At 39.5% G+C, this 20,819-nt stretch overlaps 1 protein-coding gene across 1 annotated transcript in view; it reads right to left on the reverse strand.

Moving 5' to 3' along the window:
* Positions 1-19,100, reverse strand: part of enpp1 (ectonucleotide pyrophosphatase/phosphodiesterase 1) — a gene marked incomplete at its 3' end in the record, with an annotated part of 28,894 nt that extends 9,794 nt beyond the window's left edge. Inside the window, 13 exon segments of the mRNA XM_014015728.1 lie at positions 435-562; positions 682-713; positions 808-939; positions 2,565-2,673; positions 3,510-3,582; positions 3,655-3,720; positions 3,846-3,955; positions 5,656-5,775; positions 6,965-7,044; positions 7,133-7,230; positions 8,786-8,840; positions 13,905-13,971; positions 18,765-19,100. Of these exon segments, the coding sequence (XP_013871182.1) occupies positions 435-562; positions 682-713; positions 808-939; positions 2,565-2,673; positions 3,510-3,582; positions 3,655-3,720; positions 3,846-3,955; positions 5,656-5,775; positions 6,965-7,044; positions 7,133-7,230; positions 8,786-8,840; positions 13,905-13,971; positions 18,765-18,899 (1,205 nt within the window). The 5' untranslated portion in view covers positions 18,900-19,100.
* Between the last annotated feature and the right edge of the window lie 1,719 nt (positions 19,101-20,819).

Here is a 20,819-nt window from a genome sequence, read left to right on the forward strand (position 1 = left end):
ACGTCACACAGTGGAGTCTCTCTGATTGGTTGGCGCGGTGCGTCGAGCTGCAAAACTTCAGATTTTCTAACTTCAGCGATTTGCGCCTCAGTGCGTCGAACGCTCAGATCGTTCAAATCGTTCAAATCGTGCTGCTCTAATCGCGCTTGAGGCGCCGCAGCACTTCCCGACGTTGCTTGAAGCGCGTCCACCATAGACTTTGCATGTAAACCTGATGCTCCTGATGCTGAAATCACGTTCGGTGTGAACGCACCATAACTCTGTGCTTACATGCTGACATTCCCCTTTGACATCACTTCCTGTTTCTTCACCTATGAATATCTCAACAATGGTTCTTCTCAGCAGCGTGATTTTTTTGCTGTAATACGTTATCAGTGTTATCTTTCCAAACATTAAGTCAACGACACAATCTGGAGAACTGATGAGCCACTCACAGCGCTGCCTGCCAGCCGGACCTCAGGTACAGGTGACCTCTCTCGATGCGCTTGTTGTTAGCGAAGTGCATCCTTTTGGGGAGGTTTTCTTTGAGGTACGGCCTCATCGCTTGGTCCGGTTTCCTGCACTTCAGAACAGACACAGAGCAGAGGGAGGACTGGATTGTTTGTCACGAAGCCGAGCAAGCAGAAAATTCTTCATTCTCCTTGTCAACACAAAAAGTCAGTTTTGGAATAGCTCACATACCGACAGGTTCTTCACCAAACCTTCGTAGTCGACTGAGGAAAGAAGAAAAAAGAGGAGGTTAGACACTCTGTGGGGTTTTAAAAAGGTGTGAGGATGGAAAGCAGGTTTTTGCAGACGTGAACTCACAGGAGAAGTATTCCTCCGGGAGGCGTTTGGGTCTGATGCAAGCAGCTGGGCCCTGGATGATGTTGAAGTCAGACGTGTTTTCTTGGTAGTTTGACACAAACTCTCCTCGTTCACAGGACGCCTCCTCCATCCCTGTGTAAAGACAAAAAGGACACAAAATAAACAAGTCAAATAAACGAGCACAACACACATATACATTGTGTTATTTTTATCCATTTTAAATACACTAACCTCACTGTTTTGTAACAACTAAGACAAAAACTGAGCTTAGTAGTAGTTTTTAAATGTAATTAATGGGGTGCAACGATACAGAAAATTCCCGATTCGGTTTGATTCGTTAGTCTAACAGTTTGATATTTTTTTCGATACAAAAAAGAAAAAAGTCCATGCCCTTCTTAACTTGTCGTTTATTGAAATGAATTATGAGCATTTGTTTAACCTGAAAAGTACAGTTTTTAAATTTAATGTTGCTGAAACAGCAAATTTCTCAGTGGATCTGTGCTCCACAATGCAGCCTAGGTGGAGTAGTCGAACACAGATCCACTGATCCTTCAACACAGAAGACAAGTTGATAAAATCAATTTTAAAAATCTGTATAGACACATGTATTGATGCAACACCAGTAATTAATTAAGAAAATCCTTTCAGGACCACACCTGGATGTTTCGGGACCCCACAGTGGATCCTGACCCTAACTTTGGGAACCACTGCAATAGAGTGTCATGCAAATTGTCGACAACAACAACAAAAAAAGTTGAAGGTGTCATATTCAGCAAGGAAGCACCAGATATGTTTCATTCATCTATCTTCATGATGCTATGAGTTAAATTCGTATTTAAAACCAAAATGAATCAAAGGCCGAACATTCCTCGAAGGAATTCTCGGGATTCTCAGAAAGTGATTTGGATTTTCACGTTTCCAGCTCCACATCTGCTGAGAGAGTTTTGGGTGTGACGTGTGAACCGCACTTTGGTTTCTGGTGCTTCATGACAAACAGCAGAAAAAAAAACTACTGCAGTGAGTTCAAACATACTTCTTCTATAGGCAGGGATGTTTTTGTTGATCTCTGCTGGGCATCGCCCCGGCCACACACACTTCAAAACACTCATCTTTGTCATAATTACAAGGTTGAACTTATGGTCTACAGTTTGTTTTTTTCATTACAGCCTCTGGTCTGTAGTTTTCCTCTGTATCAGGTGCAGTAAATCAACTGAACTGAACATCAAAAGACCATAATGAGTTGCTTCACTGGTGCACATGGTATATAAAGATGATATGCCTCAGTGGTGTGAAACCACTGAGATTTAAATAAGATGCATAGAACTGCTTTGGAAACCAGGTTGCAAGATATATAATATTCCTACGTTTTAAATGATAGTACTGGGGTCTATACAATATATGATAGTCTTTAAAAAGCCCAAATATGAGCTAGTTTTGGTATTTCTATGCATCAAAAATAACCCTTGTTTTCAATCGTGTGACCACCCCCATACTATAAAAACGTCTGATCCAACCAGCCAGAGTGCACTGGCTAGGCTTGCAGCTCCGCCTCCTTTTCTGTGCACCAATCACAACACCTCATCTTACCCCACCTCCCTCACTGAGCGAACCCTCACTCAGCACATACTGATGGTTTTGGTCAAAAACAATAATGTGAAAAGCAATATTGAGTTATTTTGTCATTTCCTATCTGGCAACAATGGTGGGAAAAAAACAAACAAACAGGAAAAAAAACTATAAAAATGCGTTTATCTCACCGTGGTCAGACACGATCATTACGTTGACACATCGGTGGAGCTCTCTTGCTTTGAGGCCGCTCAGGATCGTCCCCATAATTCTGTTCACATCCTTCAAAGCTGAAATCACCTGAAGGAGCAAAAACTCTCTGAGGAGATTTATCATGTTTATGGGTATAAAGAGACAAAATTACTTCCATGATTCAAGCCATGTTTGTTTAAATAATTGAAGATTAACGTGTGCAGTCTGTACAAATTAGCGTTTCTGTTGATTTGAAGAAGGTTTTCAACACTACTGACTTCACCTTTCCCCTCGAAAAGTTGAACAAATATGGCATTAGCAGATTAGCACTACAGTGGGTATGTAATTTGAAAAATAGGAAACATTTCGTAAGATCTTAATTCTGTAATATTACATGTGGAGTTCCTCAGGGTTCTGTGCTTGGACCACAGTTGTTTATTTTATATGTGTATAATCTGGTTAGTGTGTCGGGGCTTTTGAAGTGTGTTTTAGATGATACAACTTTTTTTTGTTGGGTTGGAGATATTGAATGGATTTTGGAGACGATACAGGCAGAATTTGTGAAAATCCAAACCTGGTTTGATCTGACATTTTTAACATTACTTTCTAGGTTGTTCCATAATTTTATTCCTTGGATCAAAGTACACCTGGTAGAAGCTGAGTGCAAACAGATAATCTAAGTGTGACATCACATTAGATTGTGAATAACATTATATTAGAAATTTGACCAAACAACAATCCCTTTGATGATTTCAGTTTAAAACTAGATGTCCAAATAAAAATAAAATAAAGTTATTGTCAGTGGACTGACTGGATGCTTTAGTTTTAGTAGTTTTCCATAGAAAATGCTGCTGATATACTCTCCACATTTCTTTTTTTACCCTGTCAGTTATTCTGAATAATAAACAACCTGCCTTCGTCTGCAGGTTCAGTGAATAACTCACCTGTGGACTGTTGGGGCCGTGTCTATGTCCTGAAGTGTCAGGCTCCTCCAGGTACAAAGTGTAAAAGTCGGGTCTAAAATCAGAAACACGGAAGTTTATTCATGAGTTCTTCATTTCTGTATTTATAATAAAGAAAAGGCAGAACCTTTGGCTTTCGGGTAACTCCAGCCACTCAAACAGTGTCGACACTCTGGATTCAAATGAGACACTCCTAAATACACACAAACACACAAATACACACACAAACACTTCAGTTAGAAGGGATTGATGCTGTGATGAATTGCACCATATAGTTACATTTGAAAGCACAAGTGAGACGTTGTTTGTCACTCTTACCGGTTATACTTCTTGTAGATGTTTGGATGGCTGCCATTAATGAGGACGTCAGAACCTGGCCAGAAATAAGTGGCTGTTTTTAGCTTTTGCCGCATGGCGGTGATCCAGACCTGAAGGAGGAACAGAAAGTTTAAAAAAAGGAACTAAGATGAGGAAAGATGAGGGGGAGAATAAACATCTTGTTCCTTAATGGCGGTTCAGATGTGCAGAAGTGAGATTCTGTGGAAAGATTATAATATCCTGCTGTAGATGGTTCTTTTAATGAACTCAGTTTGGAAAAATTCTGCCCAGATTGATGAGCTATCAGCACGTCTGAATGAAAGTAAGACCAAAGTGGACATCTTCAAACAACTCTTAATGTAAAAAACCGTATGGGTCTGAAAAATGGTTTAGAAATCTAATATTTGACTCACTATTAGCCCAGCCTGGATGACAAATATAATATTTCTGCTGCAGGGAAAGTGCTACAGCTAGCTGCCGCTGTTATTTGTTCTTACATACACCCATACTCTCATAATGTCAAACTGATGATGAAATAAAGACTCATAAATGAGATTTTGCATAAACTAATGACATGACTACGTCCACTCGACACCGGTGCGCGTACAAACTCTGTTAGCGGCTCCACTGGTTTCAATCACAGCGCGCAGAGTTAGCTGTGTTCAAGCTTAATTCTTGAAAACAGCATCAAACTCCACCGGGAGGACCACAAAACATTGTGCTACAGTTCTTGTAACAGTGATTCAGGATACAGCCATCATGAAAGGAGTAATTTTTGTCACTTTTCCTAAGCTAAGATGCTAGCTAACAGCTGGATTGGAGCGATGGGATGAGCTGAATTTGATTGGGAAAAAAGTGCAACCAAAGACTTAACTTCAAACATTAGGAGGTAAAAGACCAACACTGGACCACCCGGATACTATCCCTGCAATTTCTGTTGATAAACAGTTACAACAACCTTATTGTTTTACTGTAGCCTACTGCTAGCTTTACTCATAGCACCCATGCTAGCCTCATATAACGCTCTACTGTAGTCAGTCACACATACGGTGTTAATATTACTACTTATACAGATTTTACGCCAATTGTCCAATCATTTGAAAGAACGGCAGATAATGTACGTAAATATTATGCACAACGTCACAAGTGGAGATCACAACTGAATCTCTTCAAATTTCTACCTACAACAGGTAAGATAGTATTTGTTCACAATCTTTAAATTGAGGGTTAAAGATCTGAACTAAAACACTTTTCTCCACACTTCATGATGTTACAGCTGATAAGGTACTTTTTTGTAACTACAGTATGGCTTCCAAAATGATCAGATTATCCCTTTAAGGCTTGTGATCAATCACGAAAGAGCTGCAGCAGACAGTCCATTAGGATAATCCCTGTAAGTGTAATCTGTCTACATCCATATCCATTAGACCAATCTAAAGCTTAAATTATTCTATTTATGCGGCAGGGCTGTAAGCATTTCTTGCCAGATGCATTTTTGGAATTTGGTTGCAATCCATCAGAGAAAAATTCAGCCCGGCACGATAAACATCTGCAGTCGTCTATCTCTTTGAACTTTCCTGGAAACACATTTGGCTGCTCGGCTGCAGGATAAACCTGCGAAAAAAGCCCAGCTTCCTCCAGTAGAGGGATGAGATTTAGGAAGCTGTCACTGAAACATGACCCAAGTCTATAATTATAACAAGAAACTCATAACTGGGAGAGAAAATTACAACATGACTTGGGAAGACAACAAGTGTTTTTTTTAATGTAAGTGCTGGTTTTGGTGCTGCGTTCACACAGATCCACTTACTGGTTCTCCCTGGTACCACAGCGGGTTGAATTTCTCATCGGTTTTTAAGCTGAAGAAGGCGTTTTGGCTCACATCGTACATATTGTTGCCCACGATCCCATGAGACTCTGGATAAAGACCCTGCAGGAGTTAGAGGCTGGATAAATTCAGTGTCACAAGAAGTAATAAATATACAGACAGGCCACACTTTTAGCTTTTTAACCTCTTCTTGGTTCCACAAAGTCCATTACAAACACTCTTATAGGTGCTTTTCTTAAACCTTGCTGGTACCCAGAAAAGTTTATTTAAATTGCAGGTTTTGTTTTCAGACAACAGAAGAGGAATTTACTGAGTTAAGTTTTCGACGGGATGTTTTTTTGTTTCTGTGCACATGTAAGCTATTAGGCCTCAAACAGAGCATTAACTGTGGAAAGAAGATGAGTCACTGTGGGCGAGAATAAAAAGAAAGCCCTTCAGTTAAAACTAACAACAGAGTTGGAAAGTAATTGTTTAAAGGTTTGTGCTTTAGGTATAAAACTACTTTTTGTTTCCATAGTATCAAAATATTTTACTTGTATGATCATTTGTTAACACTCTTTGAAAATTTAGCTGTACAGTAAAGTTTATATGACAGTTTTTAACTTCTCTGACTCATAATCCTGTGATAAAAACTCTTATCAAGATAACCGAGCTTTTAGTTGAAGATGAAAATTAGCTTTTGCACATTTACATACAGTAAATGTCTTCAATATTTATATTTTTATGAATTAAACTGAAACTGAACACTAATCAAAGAGACACAAATGTGGCCCACCATGGCATTTTATGTGGCCTGCAAGACTTTCAAAAGATGAATCAATGTTTTAAAGCCGGCGTTGAACATAAACTATATCTCCCACAATGCAAGTTGATTATTTTTCCATTAAAATGATGGCATCCCACCACTAGATGGAGGTACACAGGGTTCAAATGTAGTAGAAAATCTCCATTTCACTGCATTTTTCGACAAATACTTTTGCTGAAGCCCAATTTTACTGGGAAGTAGGAATTTCCCATTACAAGTTTTTGGTTTAAACAGGAACGCCCCTCTAGTGGGAATTTCTTGTTGGAAAGCTCAGAATTCAAGATGGCAGCTACTCACCACAACTCATCAGTGAGTAAAACCGTCTTACTTTTCCTTTTAATAGTATTTCTGTTTTATTTGTTTATTTAGTCGGTCATAGTCAGCGTTTTAAGAGGAAGTGTTAAAACACCGTCTCTATGCAGGAAATACCAGGTAGCGCTCAGGTATTGTTTGTTGGCGGTGCCTAGCTTGTCTGAAAACACTCACAGTCACGATGCTGTAGTGGTTGGGGAATGTTTTTGTGGGATAAACAGGTCTGATGTACGGCGCCGTTGTTCCAACGTTTCCTGCAGCACAGTGATAAAAAGTGACATTCAGATTCCGGGGTTAAAAACCCCTCAGAGACCCGAGGCGTCAAACACTTTTCTGTCTTACGGATCCTGCTGAAGACAGGAAGGTGCTCCTTGTGTTCTCTTAGATATTCTGACCGGAAACCGTCAAAGGAGATCAGGATGAGAGGAGACCTGGAAAAACTGGACAGGAAAAGACGTCTCATTAATAAAAGTTAAGGGTTGTTGTTTACAGTTAACTCAACGGTTCTGGTTCAGAGAGGACAAGATTAGGTAATCTATGTTGCTGACAGTTGGCAGCAGATTTAATTTAGGCCGTCTCAATTCATGACGGCGACTTTGGCCAACGTGGGCCGCTCCTGTTGGCTGCATGTTGGCTGTGAAACGGGGTGGTCTAGTCTACAGAAGATGTATACTTATGTGATACAGTTCCAAACTCCATAAAATAAAGTAAAAAAACTTTGCCATATTTGTTTTTAAGTATTTAATTTGCCAACGGCGCAATGAATTCTGGGATACCGTCAGCTGTGTAGGATACTCAGATGTATAAGTTTTCAGGGTTTTGTTGGCCGCATGAGTACGAACGGGACAGCCTACAGCGCGGGGCGACGACGTAAGCGTCCGACAAATGCGTCCGACGTCGGCTGCAGCCCTTGAAGTGAGGAAAAAGCCATAAAGTTCTGACAGAAAGTTTAGAAATAAGCCAACTATGAAGGACAAAGCCTAACTCTGAACCAACGAGCTGAAGGTAAACATGTTGAGACAGTCACACTCAACATGTCTTATTCTGCCCAAACCTGAGCTCATTTTAGTCTTCATCACATTTATGATGGTTATGCAACAGTTTCAGTTTTACAGATTTACTGGCCTCATGATGTGAAGGATCTAAACAGGATGTTTTAATATTCTGCTAGGATGTAATTTCCTTTTTAAATCTATAATACGTTTTATACAGCAAACATGAATGGTTATTCAGCTGCAAATTTCAGCCTCCTTATAATGAATCTAAATGACATCAGTTTTGTCTTTTCAGTGGTTCATACGTTTAAAGATGAAATCCATGTGGTAACTCCTTTTTGTTGGGAAATTGTATAAAATTTTTGCAATCAGCAGTTTCCAAATAAGTAAAACCCAAACTAAGCAGAAAAATATCTGTGGTCTACTACAAGAAATAATAAAATCAAACCCAGCTGAAGGAGCAACGAATTAGAAAAAATACAAAATAAAAGCACCAACCTTTTTTTATGGTTTTAAATAAAAAAAAAACAGCCACATTATTTTCCTTCTCACTGTGTGATGAGTCTGTCTGGATTTACGACACTCCCTGACCAAAGCTGCGACACACACACACACACATGCAAACACACACTCTACTAACAAACACACACAATGTACTAACAAACACATGCCTGATTAGTCAGTCATTAGCCCAGTTTCCATAGACACAGACACTTTTTTCTTAGAAAATGACACCATCGGAAAGAAAACAAGTGTCAAAGTTAGTTACACACGTTTAAAACACAAAGAAGACAGACTAAACTGTCACACAGACGTAAAAACATCACTTCTTTTCTTCCTGCTCACACTTTAAGGCTGAATTATAGCTTCAGCTCCAAACAGCTGCAGGACAAAAAGCTGAACTCTCAGCTTTTACTTGATTTCTCCCAGAAGAGCAGATAACCCATGATAAAACATGTGATCTTTAATTTTTTTTATTTTGTAAAAATGTTATTATTACCCAGGGGGACACTGCTTCTGATGAATTTCCTTAAAGTCTTCAACCTTCCAGGAATCTGTCAGAAAAAATTAAAATAACTGGTGAGAAACTCTGAGCTGAGTTGTAACATTTGCAATATAACTTATACAGGATTTAATAATAACTGAACATTTTATAAAGGATTAACAGTCATTTATAAAGCAGTAATAAAACATTGTTTATGCACTGATTAAAGCTCACTCTCTCATCATCTCAAGGACTGAACTTTGATTCATACATTAGTCAGTTTGTCTCAGTTTGATGACACATTTTTTTTCTGATAAATAAAGTTATTTAAGAACAGTTTAAACGCTCCAAACTCTCATGTTCCCGGAGCCGAAGAGTGACGTTTGAGTAAATTTGTCAGACAGTTTTCAGCTGATAAAGTAATTCTTTAATGATGGGAAAAGTTTCGTAACCTGCTAATAGCGTTAAACTTCTATTTTTATGTCATTTAACCTGAATTAACCAAAAATTATCTCCTCTTACAAGCAGTGCTGGACATGCCAGGTGTGTAGCATGTAGCGTCGTTAGCAGCTAAACTTCAAACTAAGAGCAGAAGAAATAAAATCTAAAATAAATCAATTACATTTAACAATATTTAATTACCACTACGTTCCAAATATGGTAGAGAAAGTATTTGCAATTTGACTAACTTCAAACTGTATTTATAAAAATGCAAATTCGATCAAAGAAATGCTTTTATTCTGAAAAGGTTCAACTAGAAGTGTCACAAGTTAGACAGAGCTACACGTTTTTTAGTTGTTTTAAAGAATGAATGCACCGTTCATTTGATATGTTTTATGTACTGTTTGTTGTTTCCCCTTCCCCATCTTCCCATTTTTAAGTGTTTTAAGTATTTCTGCACTCTCAGGCCAACATTGTAAATAAGAAACTGCTCTTAATGTTTTGCCTGTTGAAATAAAGCTTAAATAAAATAAAAATAAAATGTTTGGATTGGCTGATTTGCCACAGGTGATCCTACCCACCTTATAGAAAATTAACAGATTAGCGTTAGCTCTTGTTTAGTGGATTAGTGGTTAGTGAACCTAATGTTTTGGTTAGCTGTGCCCACCAGTGTTGTAACTGATTAAATGGGATTGTTCAGCCATGATTGTTTGAATAAACTCAGTTTCACTTTTTTTGTGCTTCTTGAAAACATCCATCTTCCATCTGAAGGCTTCTTCAGTTCTGATGATGCTTTGGGTGTTTCAGGGTTCTGTTGTTGCAACAATTAAAGAATCATGAAGAACAAACCCAACATGTTGATGTCACATTTCAGGGTGTGAATTGTGAAACCATCATAAAGTCTGCAGCGTGTGGACTGTTGAAACCTGAGACCGACCTCTGGTTCATGTGGGAGTTTTTGACTGTTTACAGTGCCGGACTCCTCTCCAACCAGCAGTCTTCTCTGTTCAGGACTGTGTATGTTGCTGTCTTTAAAGTGGAGCCTCTTCTTTTTGAGACGTAGCAGAACATTAGTGTGGCTCAGTTGCTTTTGCACAAAAGGTCTGAACTCTTTCTGCTGCACTGGACCGAACCCACACCACTCAGATGTTTGAGTGTTTTATCCATTTCCATTGAGCGGTTTCCAGATTTCTTATCCGTCTTGACAAAAGCCCAGTTCAGGTATGTGCAGGTTAGAGGTGGGTTCATGGTACGTTTGTGCTCCTTCTCCTAGGTTTATCCTCAGAGTTCTGATAATAATAGTTTACATTTCAGTGAGTGGTGAGTAGGTTTTCTATAAACTTCAACAAAGAGACTTTCACCTGTTTTAATTTGCACCAAATGGTTCAAGAAGGCAGCTAAAAGTTGGTTTGATTTTTGAGGTTTCCACCAAAATATCAGGTGGCTTAAAGGGGCAATATCACGTAAAATCAACTTTTTTGAGTTTTATATCATATTGGTTGTGTCCAAAACGGCAAGCCGGGTCCTCCGAATGCCGAATTCGTCGGCCGCATACGTCACAGCGCCGCGACGAAGGACGTCCCAAACCGAAGACTCCTCCGATGCGGCCGACAAATACATCCTTCCTTTTCCCCGATTTGAAGGACAGGTCCGATGGATCCTTCCCGGCCCAGCGTATCCCATAATGCATTGCGGCCCGACCGGAGATTTTTTTATGCTAGTAATGGCGGACGAAGCGAGAGAAAAGAATACGTTTTAAATTTAAAAAATATGGCGATATAAAAATTAAAAAATTTTAGCGGTTGCAATTCTAATACTTTTATCATTTGTATAAACGTGTTTTTAAATATTATTTTTATCATAAAAAAACGCGAAATAAACATGCACCTACAGCGGGTCAATTAGTTCTTCAAATGTTACCTTTAAGTTAATTTTATTGTTTTGTGATATTAATAATGCTAATATATTTATATTTTTCTAATTTTGATCTATTTTTGCTGCTGTTTAGCATCGTCATAGTTGCTAGGTGACATGACGTACGCCGGGGTGGAGGGGAGGCTAGACCGTCCAAATTCACAGCCTCTTTGTTTCCGGTCTTCCCGGTCTACCAAGGACCCGGCCCGCCTCGACAGGGTAGTCTGGGTCCTCCGGAGGACCCGGCCTGTCGTTTTGGACACAGCCATTGTTATCCTCTCATAAAAAACACACCCAAAGCCTTGCTTTGACTCATTCATGCATGTTTGAGAAATCCTGCAGCGTTTTTATGAAGCCATGCTGAGGAGCAAAACGACAGGTGGGGACCAGAAACAACTTTTGGGACCAGAAACGCTCCTGGGACGTGTCTTTAAGCCGAACTTCCTCATGGCAGAGCGCACCCCCTCCCCACACACCCCGCCCACGACTCCTGCAGGCTCTCGGGTGAAAGTGAAAGTGAAACCTAACTGCTGAGCTCTCAACATCAGTTCTCACTCCGTGAAGCTCTTTTCAGATTAAAAATACCTTTGAGGAAATGTATTTTCAAATGCCAAATAAACTGCATCATGACAGTATTATGAAAGATGCACGGTCCTGAATAACAAGTAAACAAGAGTCTGGGGGGAGAGAGAAAAAACTCAAGACATATTCTTCCCATGTGGCTTTCATGTCGACTGGGCAGGAAGCGTACCACAGCAGAGGGAGCACCCCGCCCTGGAGACAGCTGCCCACATTCACCACGGCTGTCCCAGAAAAACCAAAGAGGGGTGTTTTTAGCATGGCACTTTCCAACAAACAGCATACTGATGCTGCTGCCTACGTTTAACCAGAGGGAATGCCGAAAACATTCCTGTCTCATGAGGAAAAAAAAAGGTTTTTCTGACACAAATTGCAGCGACAACACAGAAAGTTAAGGGTTAACTCGAGACTTTCACCTCTAGCTCCTCAGTAATCTGACCCACCTCCAGTCCTTCCTTAAATACTCCCTGTTTTGAGTTTCCACACAATCTGTTGTGGGGCTTTGGCAGGATCATTACCTACTTTTTCCAATAACAAGGCACTTTTGTAGCTCCACAATGCCGCCGTGGTACTTTGATTATTATTTCACCCACTAACCACACACTACTGAGAAAAAAAAGAGAGATAACAACCTTAAACGAATAAATGCTCCAAACGTAACAAAGTAGCTGCTCTCACGCTGTAATAGCCAAAGTAATCACAGTTCATGCATTAAACCTAAAAGAAGAAAAACAAACATGCTGCTGCCTGGAATGTTAACACTGAAGTCTCAGAAGAACAAAGACTGGAACAGAAATCCAAAAGTAAATAGAAAATTAGGGTTTGTTTACCCATTTTCATGACATCATCTTTGGCACAAAGCATCTGATTTTCTCTCTAATAATTGGGTGTAAAGTTGATGTTTGCTAAAAAAATAAATGTTTAATTCTACTTCGTATTATACGAAGACCAATAGAAAGTATTTGGAATGTGATCATTTTGCCGTGCAGGTTTCTTGTTTTAGCTTCACACAAACAAACAAAGTAAACAAACAGCTCTCCTCGTGTAGGACTTAAAGTTGGTCACTTTGTTGTTTTTAGGTTTTATAAAACCAGCCTTGTCCTGTCCTGGTAATATTCATGTAAGGACTGAAGCAGCGTGGAGGTAGTCACAGAGCTGAAATGGTCAGTATGTGTGAGGGCGAGCCAGTGCTCTGGTTTGTTGACTTGATGAAATGATGTCAGAAAGTTTCAGCAGCTGTTTGTGGGATTCATTAGTTAGAGGAGTTTGTGAATATTAGTTGAGTAAGATTTAGAGAACTTGAACAGTTAATGTGATCAGCTAGCTTTAAAGGAACACAAAAAGAAAACAAAAGACAAAATAGAAGCTCTAATTATAAAGTCAAAGGTGGGTGGAACTTTACAAACTACAGTATGTGCATCTAAAACTGGTAAAAATGAGGTAATATAAAAGATTCACAGCTGTGTCATTAGAGTGTTTTTAGCTGCAGGACCTGGGGTGATTAAAGTTTTACTTTAACAGACATATGATGCTTTTAAATCCTTCAGAGTGGAACTGCAATGCTTTCATCTGAATCCCTCCTTATTGTAACTCCACAAGCCCCTCTTTCACTTATTTTTCTGAGATGTGTCTCAGATCAACTCGTTTTGATGCTGTCTCTTTAAATCCTAACGAGGTGCTTCAAGCTCCGCCCCCCCTCCAGCTTTCAGAGCAGTCCATTCTAGTTTGATAGAAGGGTTTATGACTATATAGCTGCGCAGAAACATTATTAAATGAATTAAAAGATGTCAACAAGGGAAGACTTGTTCATCCAGCCTTATGTGTTGCAGCCAGAGTCTGACCCAGAACCAGAGTCTGACCCAGAACCAGAGTCTGACCCAGAACCAGAGGAGATTGTAGTTGGTAAGTCCAGACCTTATTTAGCAGCTCCGTCACAAATAAATTGGTGTAATAGTTCAGAAATGTCATAAAAAACAGAGAAAAGTGAAGGGTTGAAAAGACTAAATTCAACTTTTCTGCCTCCTAAAGCTTCAAGGTTCACAACAAAATCCATTTAATGTCTAAAAATGTGGATTTTACATGACATATCCTTTTATATTTAAAGGTAAAACTGAATTATAAACCCTCCCATGGTTTTGAAACGATGGCTTATTCTGTAAAACAGTTTTTTTTAAATGGCTGCACAGACCAGTAAACTTACCTGTGTCCTTCGTCTTCACTGAAATCACTACAGCCAGCAGGACGATCAGCAAGACCAGCAGCAGGATCTACATTTTTAACAAAAAAATAACAGTTCATCACATAATTTATCAACTAGCAACTTATTTATCTTCAGGCCGAAAAACCCCCAAAAAAACCTCCGTAATTCATTACAATAAAGTTGGTTCAGTCTCCACTCTCTGAAGCCTAAAGATGTCAGCAGCTGTATGATGTAAGAGGAACCTCAAACATTTTAAATGTAAATTCAAGATGGCCGCCGCAGCTGATCAACATTCGCAACACAAACGAGGCTCGGTCAGTTTTACAGAGTCGTTCACAACAAACACAACTCTGATCTGAAAATCATACAAGATTTTAGGCTTTGACTGAAACTCAAGACGGCGGTGGGTGATGTGCTGCGGATCCCCCCACATCCTCATCTGTGAAAAACCAATCAAAGCTCTGCTGAGTTCGTGTCTGCTCGCAGATTTGTAATTAGAGGGGCGTTTCAAAGGAAACTGCCTCTGAAAACAGTTTACATCAAGGTGGGAGTGGGGGTGGTCCAGCTGTGACTGATAACTCCTAAAAGCTGCCTTTAGTACGTAAACAGCTGGACTTTAAATATTGTTTACAACAAACTTAATTTGTGTGAATTTTCCATCATTTCATCAACCCTCAGGTTGAAAAGTCACTTTATGTGTACTCGTTACAAGTTCTAATTTTCTCTTAGAAACAAAAACAATGCCTTCATTTTATTTTGAAAGGCACAAATACGACTTTTTTTAATCTTACGAAGTTAACGCATTTCAAACCATCCATCCATCCATTTTCTTCCGCCTATCCGGGGTCGGGTCGCGGGGGCAGCAGCTTCAGAAGGGAGGCCCAGACCTCCCTCTCCCCAGCCACTTCTTCCAGCTCCTCCGGGGGAACTCCAGGGCGTTCCCAGGCCAGCCGAGAGACATAGTCCCTCCAGCGTGTCCTGGGTCTTCCTCAGGGCCTCCTCCCGGTGGGACGTGCCCGGAACACCTCACCAGGGAGGCGTCCAGGAGGCATCCTTACCAGATGCCCGAGCCACCTCATCTGGCTCCTCTCAACGTGGAGGAGCAGCGGCTCTACTCTGAGTCCCTCCCGGATGACCGAGCTTCTCACCCTATCTCTAAGGGAGAGCCCAGCCACCCTGCGGAGGAAACTCATTTCGGCCGCTTGTATCCGGGACCTCGTTCTTTCAGTCATGACCCAAAGCTCATGACCATAGATGAGGGTAGGAACGTAGATCGACCGGTAAATCGAGAGCTTCGCTTTCTGACTCAGCTCTCTCTTCACCACGACGGACCGGTACARCGCCCGCTTTACAGCAGACGCTGCGCCAATCCGCCTGTCGATCTCCCGCTCCCTTCTTCCCCCATTCGTGAACAAGATCCCCAGATACTTAAACTCCTCCACTTGAGGCAGGACGACCCCCCTGACCCGGAGAAGGCACTCTACCCTTTTCCAGCTCAAGACCATGGCCTCGGATTTGGGGGCACTGAGCCTCTTCCCGGCCGCGAACCGCTCCAGCGAGAGCTGCAGATCTCGTTCCGATGAAGCCAACAGGACCACATCATCCGCAAAAAGCAGAGATGCGATCCTAAGGCCACCAAAACGGATCCCCTCAACACCTCGGCTGCGCCTAGAAATTCTGTCCATGAAAGTAATGAACAGAATCGGTGACAAAGGGCAGCCTTGGTGGAGTCCAACTCTCACCGGAAACGAGCCCGACTTACTGCCGGCAATGTGGACCAGACTCTGACACTGGTCGTACAAGGACCTGACAGCCCGTATCAAAGGGCCCGGTACCCCATACTCCCGGAACTACTCAAACTATTAATTTTTTTATTTTCTGGAAGCTTATTTAGGCAACGTGTAAAGTTGTTTGGTCATTTCGCTTTCATCGAACCTCACTAATCAAACATTTCCTCAGTTCAGTCAACTAAACTCACAAAAACAGATGTGCTGGATTAACTTAACCAGTGTTGTATAAAGTACCTCAAAGTGATACTTGAGTAAAAACTACAAGTATCTTATCATAAAAATACTTTGGTAAAAGTTAGTCTTCTTTAAAAAATTTTACTTGAGTAAAAGTCGTAAAGTATCTGATAATTTTTGTACTTACATCAAAAGTACATTTTTGACACAAAATCTACTTAAGTATTAAAAGTAAAAGTACTGAGTAAAAGTGAGCAGTTAGATTTTCCAAAATGACATTTATTGGGAGGTGACTTCTCCAAAAAACATATTTTCTAACAGCGTGCAGCTGTGATGGGTTGTGTACAAAGTTATTCAGTTTCAGAGTGGTATATATATTTATACTTCTCATTCAACCACAGTTTAATTCACTCTATCCAGGAGACACAATTTATCAGGATAGTATTTTTTTCAATAACAACTTGGAGTAAAATAGGAGTAATGACTTTCTACTTCTTACCTTTTTAAAAAATGTAAGGAGTAGAAAGTACAGATAATTGTGGAAAAATGTAATGAGTAAAAGTAAAAAGTACGCTGAAAAATAATAAGTCAAATACAGTACAGATAACTAAAATTTCAAATTAAGTACAGTAACAAAGTATTTGTACTTAGTTACTTTACAACTCTGAACTTAACCAAGTTACATTAACTGGATCCACTCAGCGTAAACCTAAAGCAATTTTCATGTTTGCTTTAAAAGTAACTGAAAGTTTTTTGTCCTTTTTGCCCTTTCCCAAAAAATATATATATAAAAAGGTAACTGAAAGGTGCTTTAGTTGCAGGAATAACCCTTTAATTATGTCTCCTCTTTGAAAAGCAAATGTGTTTTTTGAGTGCATCCTGTTACAGAAATGTTCATCTCCAATATATTAATGTCTTCTGCCTCTTTAAAGCTTTAAATTTGAGTTTTTATTGTTTCAAAATAAAATTTAAACCGATCGTTCCGATGTTTAGAAATTGGTTTTAAACAATATCTTACCTGTTGCAGATGGAGCGCTCTTTCGGCTCAGGGAAAGAGTTTAATTCTGGGTTGTTTATCTTAAAACGAGTCGACTCTCGAAAACTTCACGATGGTTTAACTCTTTACATACGAACAGACAGGAAACCTGAGGGGTTTATTTTAGGGCGAGCGTCGTGTGTTTAGAGGGCTGCGATGAACGTAAACAACCTGTCTCGTGAAAACCTACAAGTCTGACTCAGTTTATGAAAGCCTTCGATTCTTTACACTAAAGGTGAAAATGAACTTAAATAAAAGAAAACCTGCAAACTCTTTTGAATAACAAACCTGGTTGTGAGTTTTTCTTTTAAGGTCGGTGTTGTGGATTAATCCGTGTTACACAGAATTGTATCCTAACACATCACAGCTTTGTCTAGACTTTGGCTCTTTGGTGTTCCCGCTGTGCCAAAAAGACAACATCTGGTTCCTGTGGTTTCTAGTTGAACTTTAAACAGAAACGAACACTTTTGACAGTCAGATGAGCTCAGTTTATATGTTACACATGATGAAATCCATGTTTACAACCACAAGTTTGGGGGAAAAAAAGGGGGATCCATTTTATTATCCAGAATCCTTAACATTTACTATTTAACATGTGCTTCTTTTAGAAATTAATTCTTGATTTGATGTTTTCATTTTTGTTGCTTATGTGTAATTATGTTTTCTGTTTCATTTTATTCTTTCCACAATTTTATACTGCTGTACAGCACCTTGTGAATATATTTCTGTGAAAGGCGCTTTATTAATAAAACTTTACTTACTTTTTGTGTTAGAATGTTTTACACTAAAGTTTAGCTGTCAAATAAATCTATTTTATATTGTTTAACTTACGTTTCGATCAAAAAATGGGAACATTTGTAGCTTTTTCTGGGTCTTACATGGACAGAGCAGCGTAACAGATCAAGTGTCCTCACTTAATCCTCCTCAGTGTTTACTCCAACATATTTATGTGCCAGATAGCTGTATATATATATTAGCTGTATGGGAGGCCCAGAAACTACATGCAGCGTGCAGGTCCACCTGCAGAGCCTCTCCTGGCCTTGGTCTCTTTGCACCGGGGTGAAAACACTCACATTTCCACGCTCACGCTGGCTCCACTGGTCTCAGCTGTGTGACAGCTGTGGATTCATGACAGGCAAAGCAAACAGAGGGAAAAATGCTGACATGAAGCTGTGGCTTTGGTACCTCACGGTGATCTTGTTTCAGCAGAAAGTGAAGCTGCAGTAACTCATCGTTGTCTAATCCCATTTACAAAAAAAAAAAACCCATCTAGTCCTGCTGAAATGATTCACAAAGTCCAAATTGAAGGTACATTTCATTTCCTTTATAGAAAAGAAATGTAAACAAATATACTGTATGTTTTTAGAAGTGTTGTATTTTTTTAAATTCAGTAATTTTAAGCTTTGCATTTTAAAAATCAGAAGAAAACAGCACGTTTAATCCTTATACACATTTTACAGCAATAGGAAGTTGCAAAATATGGTAATAATAATAATAATAATAATAATATAGCAGAAGTTCACAAAAACTTGTGTTTTTGTAGATTATTTCTACAAAAACACAAGTTTTCTTACTTTTTGTGCTAAGTTTATGAATTTAAAGTTAAATAAAAGGAATCAGAGCAAGTTTTCCCTGACCAAAAAAAGTAAATATACTAACTTTAAACTAAAAGTAATACTATCAGTTTACTTTAGATGCACTTAAAGTTCATGTTACTTAATTTACTTAGTAGATAAAAGTACTTTACTTAATGACAAGCATTACTTCTTTTTGGTGAGGGTTACGAGGAGTTTCTTCCAGTTTTGTAGCAGTGAATGAACCTGAGCTGTGCAGAGAGGCTGGTGTTGGAGCAGAACTTACCCCAGAGATGATTTTACAGATGTTAATCCGCTTCTTCCTCCGTGCAGCTGCGCTCCTCTGACTCTCCATCTCGGCTGTCCCAAATAAAGAGGCCGCCTGTTCAGCTGAGCGCTCCTCTCCTTTGGTTCCCTCCATGCTGCGGCTGCTGCTGCTGCAGGAACAGTTTTCCAGGAGCGACTGAGCTGCAGCAGGAGTCCCCCCCCGGTGAGCAGCAGGGCAGAACCCTGTCTGCCCCCGGCAGCAGCTCACAGCACCGCCCTGTTTTCACAAGTTTGCAGAGCAGCAACACGTTTAAAGGTTGAAGGGAGGAGTTTGTGTTTGACATGAACGTGTMAAAAAAAAAAAAAAAAAATCAGGAGTACAGACCTCAGCGTTGTGGCTCATTTCCCAGAAAAGTCTGTTCAACTGAAAAAACTAGAAAAACAAAAGAAAACTTTTAAAACATATTTTGATCGAATTCTGAGAAACAAATGGATATTTTCTGGAATTCTACAGTTTGGAAATGGTAGAAAAAAATTTAACTTAACGATTCTCAGCTATAAAACAAGAATAAAAGACTAAAACTGTCGCTCATGTCGCTCATTTTTAAAAGCGCATTTGTCGCCCTCTGGTGGTCAAACTAAAACACTGCACCAAAATACAGCCACACAGCTCTGAGCTGTTTTTTTGTTAATAATAATAATAATAATAATAATAATAATAATAATAATAATTAGAATTAGAATTAGAATTAGAATTAGAATTTTGTTTATTCCAGTAAAAAAACAAATAAATGAGAAAATAACTTTACTGTCTTAACATGAGATGATAGATAGATGCCAAAAACTAATCGATTAATGTTTTTCTGATGATTAATTGCACATGATACGATTATGCCCAACCTAATAGACAGACAGACAGACAGACAGACAGACAGACAGACAGACAGACAGACAGACAGACAATAATGTGGTTTATTAGAGAAAAGAAGTGCATCATAATTGCAGCAAATAAAAAAATCTACATGCACAAAAGGACAAACATGGATGATTGAAGACAAAAAATAATATTTAATTTACAGGATTCCTGTTAGCTGGAAAACTAAGCTAAACAATATTCAGACCACCAAAAACGCTGATGTAGCATCATAATAACTGCGACGTGGTGCGAATGTGACATTTCTCAGAGAAAGTCTCAGTAAACCAGGAGTCTGTGAACAACACACAGATAAAAACACACAATGACTCTTTATCTAAACAAAAGAACAACAAAAGGAGTTTGAAGAGAGAACTGGAGGCAAATCAGAGGCAAGAATCCGAGCAGGGCCTTTATGAATAAATGAGAAGAGGTGATGAGAACAGCAGGAGGAGCGTTTCAACAAAGGCTGGAAGGAAATCTGACAARTGAGAAAAACAAACTGTGTAAAACAAGAGAGGAAAAGCCACAAATACATCAAAAGACCTTTTATATTTTATCCCTTCTGCAAAAACATTTAGTGACCTTCCCAGGTTGGAGACTTTTTGTCAGCTTTTTAAATGTCAGCATGTAAACAAACACGAGTTACTGTAGAAATCAATTCATAAAACCCTCCACAGGGTGACGCTGTTGTTGTATTTCTGAACTGTTTCATCTTCTATTAGTTTTATGATAATAAGCAGCGCTTTAAGATCATTTTACTCCTAATCCCTGCAGCTTTAATAAACTTCAGCTCTGTGAGGTCAGGTTTTTAAATACATCTGTAATCCTTGGATTTGACCTTTGACCTCTGACGTCTGTGTAGTCTTCTTTAACACCTTCATGATTAAACACAACATTTGTTTCTCTTTGTCTCCCAGTGAGAATTAGATGTAGATGTCAGAGTGTGTTTTTATGTCTGCATGTGTGTTAAAATGGACATGTCTCAGCGCAACACCATGTCTAATTTCCATAACGTTCAAAATAAGACAGATAAATGAGAGTTTACTTTGATACAGAGGGGAAACTATCCGTCGGATAGTCGAACCTCGGATTCAGGAAGAGCAGTGTGGTTTTCGTCCTGGTCGTGGAACACTGGACCAGCTCTACACCCTCAGCAGG

This window comes from Austrofundulus limnaeus, unplaced genomic scaffold (genome assembly GCF_001266775.1).
Source record: "Austrofundulus limnaeus strain Quisiro unplaced genomic scaffold, Austrofundulus_limnaeus-1.0 Scaffold133, whole genome shotgun sequence".
Classification (NCBI taxonomy): Eukaryota; Metazoa; Chordata; class Actinopteri; order Cyprinodontiformes; family Rivulidae; genus Austrofundulus; species Austrofundulus limnaeus.